Source organism: Cervus canadensis, chromosome 3 (assembly GCF_019320065.1).
Source record: "Cervus canadensis isolate Bull #8, Minnesota chromosome 3, ASM1932006v1, whole genome shotgun sequence".
Classification (NCBI taxonomy): Eukaryota; Metazoa; Chordata; class Mammalia; order Artiodactyla; family Cervidae; genus Cervus; species Cervus canadensis.
The window spans coordinates 61,093,650-61,105,819 of NC_057388.1; the positions used below are offsets into that span (position 1 = coordinate 61,093,650).

At 42.1% G+C, this 12,170-nt stretch overlaps 1 protein-coding gene across 4 annotated transcripts in view; it reads left to right on the plus strand.

Annotated features, from left to right (window-relative positions):
• The window catches only part of PDE1C (phosphodiesterase 1C), a 506,697-nt gene extending 494,818 nt beyond the window's left edge, over positions 1 to 11,879 (plus strand). For 2 of the 4 annotated variants that reach the window (XM_043463250.1, XM_043463251.1), the window contains one exon: positions 9,214 to 11,879. In XM_043463250.1, coding sequence (XP_043319185.1) covers positions 9,214 to 9,383 — 170 coding nt within the window. In that variant the 3' untranslated portion in view covers positions 9,384 to 11,879. The remainder of the gene's footprint in view (positions 1 to 9,213) is intronic. The other 2 variants (XM_043463255.1, XM_043463254.1) reach the window with 2 other exon arrangements.
• Positions 11,880 to 12,170: the final 291 nt, after the last annotated feature.

The following is a 12,170-nucleotide window of genomic DNA, read 5'->3' on the forward strand; positions in this document are numbered from 1 at the left end:
GTTTTTCAATTGGTAAAATCCATTTGTGCAGGGAATTGCATGACTTTTCTATACTGTAATAAGAAATCCACCAGGGAAGCCACCACTTAAAGGCTCCCAATGGTGACCTTCCGTCTTTGTGCCGTGTAATAATGGTAGCCACATACCGAGCACCTAGGACATACTGGCACTCTGTGAGGTTGCCAGGTACCCCACATACATTATCTCAGTTATTGCCACTTTAAAATCTCCCTGCAACAAGTTACCATTTTCCCCATTTTATAGAAAACAAAAATCCTCAATCCCAAAACAGATTATCTCCTTAGGATCTCACAGCTGGTAATAGCTTAGCACAGTTCTGTGACACCCCAAATCATCGCCTCTCTCACAAATACCACATTACCTCTCCCCAAAGTAGATCTTCATGGGTTCGATTCTTGTGGCAGATTTTAGCACGTGGGCAAGGGTTGGCCACTCTTATATGTGATGACCAGATCCCGTTAACTGCCAAAGTGAAAGTCAATCAGTTGTATCCGACTCTTTGCAACCCCATGAACTATACAGTCCATGGAATTCTCCAAGCCAGAATTCCTGGAGTGGATAGCCTTTCCCTTCTCCAGGGGATCTTCCGAACCCAGAGATCGAACCCAGGTCTCCTGCATTGCAGGCAGATTCTTTACCAACTGAGCTATCAGGGAATCCCCCGTTAGCCACCCCAAGCAGCTCTCAAAACTTAAGTACAAGCTGACTCATTCTCAAAACAAACTCAGTCTCTGAGACAAGTGTTTCTCAATCTGGTGATGAGTTAGAATCACTGGGTGTCACAAACATACTGATGCATGGGCTCCACCGTAGAACAGCAGATTACTTCTGAGACTCTTGGAGGTTGGGCTTAGGAATCAGTAAATCTGAAGCTCTCCAGGTGATCTGATGGGCATCCAGGGTTGAGAACTGTGGGAGGAAGCAAACAGCTTCAGGTTGGATGAAGGGCAACACAACTAGATGGTTTATCTTTCCTCTGTGTATTTCATGTTTTCTCAGAGGATCTAAAAATGCAGGTTCGGTTATCTTTCCACACTAGAGAGTGGTTTGGTGCAGGCAGTGTCAACTGGGCTTTTTCTGAATAGCTTCTCCGACAGCAAGCTTCCTATCTCCTGTGCTCCTGGCTCTGTGAGTTTCAGATATGGAAATAGTAGTTAGTATTCTCATTTTCTTGAGGAAAAGTCCTTGGAGAGCCAGAGTCTTTTCTGACATAGATGTAGGGTTTAATTATTCTATTTTAATAAACTGCACTTTGAAGAGTTTAGGAATAGCCCCTCACCTTAGACAACACCACATCTAATGTGCATGGTTTAAGAGTAATTTTCCAGTTGGGTTCATGTTTTTAGAGTGTATGTCTACAAAAGGAAAGGACATCTATGAACCTGGGCTTCATATACTGCTTTCATGTCTTGAGGAGACAAAGGAATTACTCTAACCGGGGGAGGGTGCTGTTACTGAGTTTTCCTGACAAGTGCAGACCTTCCAGATCATTCCCGAAATGTAGGCTCTTCCTCTGAGGAAAAGGATGGAAGCTGATACTGGGTGAGCACCTGCTTCGTGTCTGTGCTGTGCTGGCTGTCTCTCCCGTGTTGGTTTCTTGTCATTCTCACTCTGGTCTCTGCAGTGAGCGTTACTGTCTCTGTGTTTTTATAATGGAAAACTGAAATTATACATCCCAGTCACGTGCGGGCAGAGACAGAACTGAATCTGACCCTCCTTCCAAGGATAGAGGAGGGTGACCACAAATGAGAGAATGGATGTAAGGACACTGAAAAGTGCAGAAGACAGGCCATGCTACCGGGCTCCTTAAACAGCGAAGCCCCGGGTTCACAAAAAGTTGTTCTATTTCACTTTCATTTTAAAAACTGTCTGCTGGGAAGCCTAAGATTGAACAAGGACCAAATGTCCTGCTCTGGTAAAACAAATGAACATCTTCCACCTGCCTCTTAGGGAAAAGACTCCCTATGAAAACCATTTCAGCCATACCCCTAGTTTTAAAAGGTGTGTTTCTGCCTCTGGAATTGGGATGAACCCGTCTTGATTCTGTGCTCTGTGGAGCTGATGTTAACAGTGAGAGGAGGCTTTTGGCTGATTGTATGTGTTCCCATGAGCTCTTCTTCAGAACGCAGTTAATTCATACCAGGCAAGCCAGTGTGGTTGCCTCAATCAGAATCTGGCGTGAGTCAGGTTTGGAATGCAGATGCTCTGACAAGATGTCCTGAAAGGAAGCTAGAAAGAGTCCAGAGGGAAGACAAATTCAGAGCCAAGACTGATATCAGGCTGATTCTCTGGGAAGGATGGGACGAGTGAGCAGCCCCCTTTCCACCAGCCTGAGATCACAGATGGCGGTGCCTGGCCTAGAGTCCTTTAGGAGCTCCATTCTCTCTGGGTTTAGTCTCCCCTTACCCACCAGCAGTTCCCTCAGATTCAGTCACTGTCACTATAATAATAATAATAATAATAATAATAAAAGTTGCCCTTCACTGAAGGCCTTCTTCTGTGCCAGCCACCGTGATAATCCTTCACATGCCACATCTTGCTGAGTCCTGCCAAGGAGCCCTATTCGGTGTATAATGTTGTTATTCATAGGGAAAAAGGGAGGCTTCCAGAGGGGAAGTGTTTGCCCCAAATCAAATAGCTGGGGGAGATAAAGGAGGCTTTAAAACCAGGTCTCTCTAACGTCAGAGCGCCCACTGTTACTCTCATCCCTTAGTCAGACCCCAGGAACATGCTCTTTGGTTACTCTTTGCTTTTCCAAGTTTTCGGTGTATTTAGAAAAGATTGCTGACTCTGAATGTTGACTCTTAATGTGGACTTCCTCACAGTCCTCAAGTGATAGCATCAAAGCTGTTTTTCCCAACAAAAAGAACCTTTTTATTTTTCCATTTCACAGTTTGTCTTCATGGTAGACCCAACAGGAAGAAAAACCTATGCCAGTAGGAGAGGAGAAAAAAAAAAAGCATAATTTTGAAGACCACAAGTAACTTTAAATGCTGTGAAAAGGATTCCTTCCCAACTAGGCAGTTTGTTGTGATCAGACTGTAGCAAGAGCCCCAGCCAGCTGTTTACAGTTTACAGAACACTTGCAATGTCCAAAATATTATTGGTGGTGTTTGCTTTGTGAAGATGAGGAAGGGGAAGATTGGTGAGACTAAAACAGTAGTTTGCAAACTCCTGCACTGTGGAATTTTCTGAAGAGCTTTAGAAACTCCTGAGGCCTCGGCCTAACACCCAGCCCCAGTAGATTCTGCTTTTGTGGGCCTGGGGTACCCAGGACTTTTTCAAATTAATTTTTATTGGAGTATGGTTTCCTTACCATGTTGCATTAGTTTCTACTACACAGCAAAGTGAATCAGCAGTACCTATACGGGTGGCCCCTCCCTCTGGATTTCCTTCCCTTTCAGGCCACAGTGTATTAAGTAGGGTTCCCTGTGCTGTATGTTCTCATTCAATTCAGTTCAGTCGCTCAGTCATGTCTGACTCTTTACGACCCCATGGACTGCAGCACGCCATGCTTCCGTGTCCATCACCAACTCCTGGAACTTGCTCAAACTCATGTCCATCAGGTCGGTGATGCCATCCAACCATCTCATCCTCTGTCAGCCCCTTCTCCTCCTGCCCTCAACCTTTCCCAGCATCAGGGTCTTTTCCAATGAGTCAGCTCTTTGCATCAGGTGGCCATAGTATTGCAGTTTCAGCTTCAGCATCAGTCCTTCCAATGAATATTCAGGACTGATTTCCTTTAGGATGGATTGGTTGGATCTCCTTGCAGTCTAAGGGACTCTCAAGAGTCTTCTCCAGCACCACAGTTCAAAAGCATCAGTTCTTTGGTGCTCAGCTTTCTTTATAGTCCAACTCTCACATCCATACGTGACTACTGGAAAAACCATAGCTTTGACTAGATGGACCTTGGTCTCCCTGCTGGCTCAGCAGTAAAGAATCTGCCAGTCTATGCAGGAGACATGGATTCAATCCTTGGGTCGGGAAGCTCCCTTGGAGGAGGAAATGGCAACCCACTCCAGTGTTCTTGCCATGGAAAGAGGGACCTGGTGGCCTATAGTCCATGGGGGTTGCAAAAGAGTCACAACTGAGTGACTAAACAACAAGAAATCAATCGTACATATGTGTCCATCCCAATCTCCCAATTCCTCCCTTCCCTTCTTTCCCTTTACTATACATACATTTATCTCTGCATCTGTATCTCTGTTTCTGTTTTGCAGATAAGATCATCTATACCATTTTTCTAGATTCCACATATATGTGTTAATATGTGATGTTTGTTTTTCTCTTTCTTACTCCACTCTGCATGTCACTCTCTAGGTCCATCCACGTCTCCACAAATGACCCAATTTTATTTCTTTTTATGGCTGAGTAATATCCCATTGTATATATGTACCACATCTTCTTTATCCATTCCTCTGTTGATGTACATTTAGGTTGCTTCCATATATACTCAAGATTTTTAAAAGCTCCCCAGGTGGTTGTCATATGCAGTGAGGGGTGAGAACCACCAAGTTAAAAGTTTCATTCAAGACCGTGGGGCTCCCCTGACTTGAAAGCTTGTCTCCCATGCTCAGACTTCTGGAATAGCTGTTAGCCTTCCAACCCTGCATAGCTAAGGGAAGAGACAAAAGCAACTATTATTTAAGAGATTGTTAGCCATGACCTTTATGCAATTCCTTCCTGAGCCATTACCACACAAATTGTATTAATGGGGTGTGATTTGTTTTTGCTTTGGGGGGAAATATGATTATGGTTACTAATAAGGGTGCTCAAGAATCCTATGTATCACTGATACATACTTGAATATATTTTAACTTGTTATAATACTCACTAAAACTCACCCTGAACTTAGGTCTCAGGTAATTTTAACTATTGGAGGTCTGAGTTCAGACCACTTGGCTGCGAACCCAGAGTCAAGACTTCTAACATGCGTGTGTAAACTTTTTCTTAAGCTCTTTACACCTCAGTTTCCTCACTCAAAAAGGAGGTGATAATAGTGCCTCCCTGTCGGATTGTAGTGAAGATTAAAGGCTGGTTCATATTAAATTCTTTGCATCATGCCTAGTATATGATGTATGTCAGATATGTAATTTTCTCATTGGAGATCCTGAAATAAAAATCACAGACTCAGTTCTTACATCATTCCATCCTCCATGGAATGAATTTTAATGTGTCAATCCCTTGCAATTCAAAACTCATGGATGATTTTTGTGCATTTTTATAAGGACTTTGCATCAAATTTCAGATAGATACCAATAGACACGGATTTCAGAAAAGTAATGTGTGGCAATGAGATTTTGTTCTCCATGTAAAACAGCATTTAAGAGGCAAAAGAAGATTATTTTTTACCTTGTTAGTTTTAGTGTATGTGATGTGTGTAAATGAAGTTAGAAAATGTGTCCAGGTTTTTTCAAGATCATGTAATGGCATTATCTTTGAAAGAGAAGAAAACACATGCTCAACACTTCTGTCTCCTTTTTTTAAAAAGGGGCCAATATTAGAATTTTTCAGAGGCTAAAAGTGAACCAAGTTTCTGTCTTTGGAGGCAGTGTTCTGCAGCAAAGTTTCAGAAATTCTCCAAGTTGCTGCCGCCGCCAATGCAGTGGTTCCAAAAGATGGCACTGCGGTTGTGGGGGACCAAAAACACAGAGTTGAGTTCTAATGCAGATTTTGATTTAACCACAGAAATTAGGCTGCACCTAGATTAGGTGAGTACTAGCCACCATTCTTTCTGCCTGCTGTCTGTGCAGACAACAGGGCATACTGAATTAATAAAATACATGACATGATATGATAGTAACAAGAATGATGAATTAACAACCCAGTCTTTGTGAAAGTGTGATATGCTCCTGATCTAAAGGGGGCTCCTTAGCTTAAAGAAATTGAGAAAACCACATGCCACTGGGTATTCTTAGGGATTCACAACCCACGTCACCTTCATTTACGTCTCGGAGAAATCCTGCCATGAACATACTAGTTTAACCCAGTTACATCTGACTGAGGAACCCCTTGCTCCCCCAGCAACGCTGACCACATTTACAGCTTGATTGAAGGGTACTTGGAGAATCAGTAAATACACAATCAAACAAGCAACTCAAAAAACTTCATTCATATTTCAACATCTGAATCCAACCAACAGCTATATTAATTCAATATATGAATAAATCTCTATCTATTTTCTGAAGAATTCTCTGCATTAGTTTCCTACAGGGAAAAAAAGGTAGCTACTGAGCAAAGTGGTCTTAGAGACAGACAGAATAAAAGGTTGATGCTGGCAGGGGAAAGGGTGAAAGTCATAGGCTCTTTGGGAAGAATGAATGAGAATGAAAACACCTTTGCGTTTATGAAAAAATAAGATTTAAACAAATGGGGACTAAAACTCCTAAAAGAGCATCACTTCTATGAAACATTGTGTATAATTGTCAAATAAAGGATGATGTGTCAGTTTTTGTCTGGAACTTTTCTTTTCCTAAGCACACTTGAAAGTATTCAGTAATATAGAGAATGACTTTCCCAAGTTCACTGCAGATATGTGCCTTTGTCAAATCTGCATTAGCTAATGAGGTAATTTTCTCCAAGTAAATTGCTCTAGGAGACAACAGCAGACTTTGTGTCCCCAAGAGGGAAAAGGTCCAACTTGCTGATAATCAAGCATATGAAGGGAAAGGGGTTCTGTTCCCAATTTAGTTCTTCTCTGCCTGAGCGGGGAGGGTTTTGCGGTGGGGGAGTGGAGGAAGATTGTAAGACTACTGCTTGGGCTCAACTGTGGGAGGCATCCAGTTATTGAAAGGGAAAGGACCGACCCCCCTTCTAGAAATAGCTCAGGAATAGCCAAAAGACGAAGAGTCCTTAAGTGGCCACAGCATCACCCCAAAAGAAAGCTCCTCATTAAAATCAAAATGGTGCCCTCATCCCAGGTGCTGCTGTCTTGCCCAGTCATCAAATCACATTCCCCTGTAGAGGGGGGAGGCAATCAGTGCGTACAAACAGCACTTGTGAATCCTTCTTTTTTCCCACATTTTGAGTGAGGGTGACAGCAGACATAAGTACTCCCACAGTCTCTGTGGGGAGCCGATCTCTATCAGCGGGTTCGGCTATTTGCAGCAGCTCCAGTGGCAAGGAGAAATTCTGTTCTGACAATCAGAATTCTAGCAAACGGTAAATGTTTCTTCATGCTGAGAAGTGGGAAATTCAATAATACTTTGGCTGGGTTCATGCTGAGTAGTGAAAATAGAATGAATATGGAGAGGGATTGTGCCTTGAAGAGCAGTAAATCAGCTAGCCCAAACGTGTGGGACAATCAGCTTTTAATTCGAAGCCCTCACCTGTTTCTCTTCCATTCTCCACAGTAACAGGACTCTTTTTATATGTGTTCATAGAGTATTTTATGCTGTGATCTCTTGTTTACCCCAAGAAACAGAATGAAACTTTCAGAGATATTTTTAAAATCATCTATTCTGTATATACATTGTTATGTAACTACGGGACCGTTTGCCGAAGATCTTAACTATGTGTTAGTCTAAATTCTAAAAGCAAAGTTGGTGTGGGTAGTATGCAGCTTGTAGTAATATCATCACTTATTATGACTGAACACTTTCTTCTGTAAACACTCACAGGTTTCAGAGGGGGTCATTGAAATGAAAGCCCCACGAGGGCAGAGGTTTCTGCCTCTTTTGTTCAGGACACACAGAAAGTTCTTTAAGAAGTTGATGAATGAATATTAATCTCTAGGCTATGAAAAGTATACTCAGCGATGAGTGCTCTGAAAGGTCTAGGACTAAAGCTCAGAGTAAACTCAGTTTTCCTGACTTTCTGTTATGTATGATTTTATTCAACAGCTCTGATACTTGATTCTATTGAAGAGATTTTTAATAGTATGTTTTCTTTTAAAAGTAGTACTGTAACAAAATAAAAGTAGTATGTTTCTTTAAAAAAAATTTTAGTAATGTGATCACTGAAACTTCATCATCGTAGAAAAAATAGAAAATGTATACAACCAAAAAGAAATAAAATTGCCATGTTTATACTACTCAGAGATAATCACTGCTATGGTTTAAATGTACATTCTCCTAGATTTTCCTATGCACACATTTGTATGTTTTTATAATGTAAGATTAGATGTATATATGCTTTTATTCATTCAACAGTACCACATCCTAATAGATATGTAGTGTATATACATCATTGTTATTTTAATTTGCAATTACTGAATGACAAAAATTGTTGAGCATCTTTGCCCATGCTTTTTGGCTGTATGTGTATCTTCTTTGGCAAGGAGTCTGTTCAGATTTTTGCTTAATATTACTTACAGTTAAAAATATGTATTATTTTTGGCTGTGCCAGTTTTCGTCACTCTGTGGGCTTTTCTCTAGCTGTGGGAAGCAGGGGCTGCTCTCTTGTTGTGGTGTGTGAGCTTCGCCTTGCGGTGGCTTCTTTTGTTGTGGAGCATGGACTCTAGGTCGCTTGGACTTCAGTAGTTGCGGCACATGGGCTCAGTAGTTGCGGCTCCCAGGTTCTAGAGCACAGGCTCGATAGTTGTGGAGTACGGGCTTCGTTGCTCTGCGACATGTGGCATCTTCCTGGACCAGTGATCGAACCTGTGTCTCCTGCATGAGCAGGCATATTCTTTACCACTGAGCCACCAGGGAAGCCCTTATTTTTAAACTGGGGTTTTTGTTTCCTTTTGTTGAGTTTAAGAAGTTCTTTCTTATATTTTGGTTACAAGACCTTTATACATGGACTTTGTGAATATTTTCTCAGTGGTGATGTGCTTCTCATTAGCCCTCCAGGATCGCATGCTGCTTTGCAACACAGAAGCTTACGTACAGTGCTAAGTGCTGGTTAACCACACGGCTGCGCTTGCCTGTTTACTCCTTCCCTACGTGACACCACTGCTCGCTCTCACTTCCTTAAATTCATCCATTCATTGTCACCGAATCTTTGTATTCTAGGGTCATCACTGTCTCTCTCTAGGCATTTGTCTTTATTTATTTCAATTGAATGGCCACGGTAAGAATGTGCTTATTCATCTATTTGCAATAAGGTTTCTAGTGAGAGTTCAACCCTGTTTGTTTCCTGCTTTTAAAGAAAACAAATGTGTTTAGGGGCCAGGAGGTTGCCCACAGGATTTAGGCACGCTGTGTCATTGGTGAGGCTAACCGTTGTCTGTCTTCCTTTGCATGGCTCCAGTCATCAAGCCTCCTCTGCGTCACTTTAAACGCCCTGCTTATGCATCTAGCTCCTATGTGCCTTCAGTCCCAAAGAAAACTGATGAGCATCCTGCAAGGTACAAGATGCTGGATCAGAGGATCAAAATGAAAAAGATTCAGAACATCTCACATAACTGGAACAGAAAATAGGTCAAGGGGAAGAGGGAGTGAAGGAGAGGCCTGCTCAGCTGCCTCTGCACACTCACCAGCCACAGCCGGTTATGTCTCCAGGAACTCTGGAGGCCTTTGAGGCTGGCACTATCGTTGTTGACTCCACCAAGGCATGGTGAAGACTGTATGTGAGTTTCCCCTTTGCTATTCTATTATAGATCCATCAATCATAGGCTTTGGGCAGCCTCTAGCAGCAAACAAGTAAGAGTTGTCTCCTGTGGCTTTTATCGGTATAGATCTTTCAAAAGTCTAAATTGGACCAAAGTTAAAATGATGCAACCTGTTCAGAAAAAATGAAATTCCTCCCACTGACACTTTTTTCATCCCTGGAAATTAACTTGCCTCAATGGAAATATCGGTTTAATATTAATCACTGTCTTTAAGAAATGCACTGTTTAAAACATCATTTCTGATTTTCAATACAAATATTTAAAATTCATCAAAAAACAGAATTTTCAAAGTAAATGCATTCCAAACAAAAGTTGTACTTTTAAATGATGCAATCTTAAAGGGCAAAGAGGACTGATGAGTTGTGTTCATAGGTACTTCTGAACTTAGGCTTCACAAAGCAGGTCCAAGTAAAAAATAAAGACCCTTGTCTTCATTCTTTCTTTTTTTGCTGCACAGGTTGTAGGGTCTTAGTTCCCTGATTGAGGATTGAACCCAGATCCTTGGTAGTAGAAGTGTGGAGTCCCAACCACTGGCCTGCCAGGGAATTCTCAAGTATTTATTTTGTTTCTCGTTGTAAGCCTTATGCCTGATTGCCTCACTGTCGGGCCTAGAGAGTTGGGAGGAGATGCATTTTGGCTCTGCTTTCCTCCAGTCCTTCATCTTCACTCACAGTAGACAATGCCAGGAGTCAATGGGATGCCCACGCCTCAGAGTCTCCTGCTTTAACATTCACCCAGGAGATGTCCGTTTAGTCTCATGGGCCTCCTTCAGGAGAATATAAAATGCTGAACCCAATTTGAATTTCTTATTTGCTGATTTTTCTCCATAAGGTTAGAGGTATCTTTAAGTAAAATTTCTGGTCATCTTCCCAATAGACCACATATCTAAGTCTCTTTGGGAGCCCAATTGATCTCACAGCTGTGGGCAGCATAGAAGTCTGTAACTTACCTTTCTTCATGGTGGCATTTTTTAGCCCTTCCGTAAGTTTCCCTGGAGTTCTTACTTTGGGACTAAATTCACAAAAATGGTAAGGAGAGTTTCAAGGTCAGAAATAGCTTTTGATCCCTTCGGAAATAGTCTGGTGCAGTGGAAAACTTCAGGTTTGTTGTTGGGCAGGTCTGATCTCCAAGCCTGTCCTGAATATAGCTAGTTGCAGGTCCTCAGTCTATATGGCATAACCTTGAAAAGCCTCTGTTTGCTTACTTAGAAAGTGGGCTTCACAACTCCCACTCTTTCCTTTTGTGATGAAGATTAGGGATTACTGGGTTCCGATTGCTATTGCTGAGCCTGGAGAGCCATCAGTGCACAGCAGAGGTTGCCTTGAGCATCCCACAGCCAGAAAAACTCTCTGGGATGTCTGTCAAAGGGAGGTGTGTGCCCTGAGCCACAGCCTTTGGGATCTGATTGTAAACGGCTTGTCGTCTTCTCCTCTCTTTCTCCACGTTTACTTCCGACAAACCACAGCTTTGCAAGTTGAGTTAGCACCAGAGTTTAGTGCCCATCATGCTATTGAGCAATTTATTTACAATGTGCTTTATGATGGTATTTTGGGGAAATTTAATTAGTATACAGAAGAAAATCACTGTAACTTCCTTAAGGAAGCAATTGTAATTCTTAGCTCCCTGCTTGGTGCCTGAGCAAAAGGATACTTCCTTAGGCTGGTAGAGTCTCATCCACCTGAATTAGGTTAACTCGATAGGTAATTCCTACCTGTATTGTTGTTTAGTCGCTAAGTAATGTCTGACACTTTTGTGACCCCATGGACTGTAGCCTATCAGGTTCCTCTGTCTGTGGGATTTTCCAGGCAAGAATACTGGAGTGGGTTGCCATTTCCTTGTCCAGGGGATCTTCCCAACCCAGGGATGGAACCAGCATCTTCTGCATTGGGAGGCAGATTCTTTACCGCTGAGCCACCTGGGAAGCCCACTTGTTTGTATACAGATATGTTCGTGTTTGCTGCCCACAGCCATTCGGACACACAGTGAAACTGAGCATGAGGTAGTGGCCTCCAGTGGATCAACCCACAAATGATGGTCCTCACCTGTCTGTCAATACAGTCTGTCAACTTCAGTGGTAGTGCTGAAACCGTGGCTGTGCTTTCTTGTCTGTGCTTCTTGGCATTGGAAGTCATGATCCTGGGGAAGAAAGCTGGCTCCTTCTGTATTCTTTAATCCCAAGCTGTCACTTTTCAGCCTTTGTTTATCTTTTATTTGAGCAAATGTACAGATATTGAAATTCTGCATTGCTTATGAAATGCCTACCATATTTTTTGCATGATGGATTGTATAGATGTGCCAGATTATATTCTTTTAGTAAATAAAGAGATACTTTTAAAGAACTTTCCTGTGAGTCATCTTTTTCTTCTGCAGATTTTGGGATTCATTTGAAAAGAGCTAGATTTCCCTTATGCTTGGCACTATTCAGTCCTGAATATCTTGTCAAAATGAATAGTCTAACTTACCCTTTCATTTTGCTTCCTGATGGTATAGGTGATAGTTGGAAAAAAAAAAAAAAACCCCTCCTTCTCCCTACACTGGAAAGCCAATAAATCACTGAGAATATGAGTAATAATAGCAGCTAGTCCATAGGTAACCA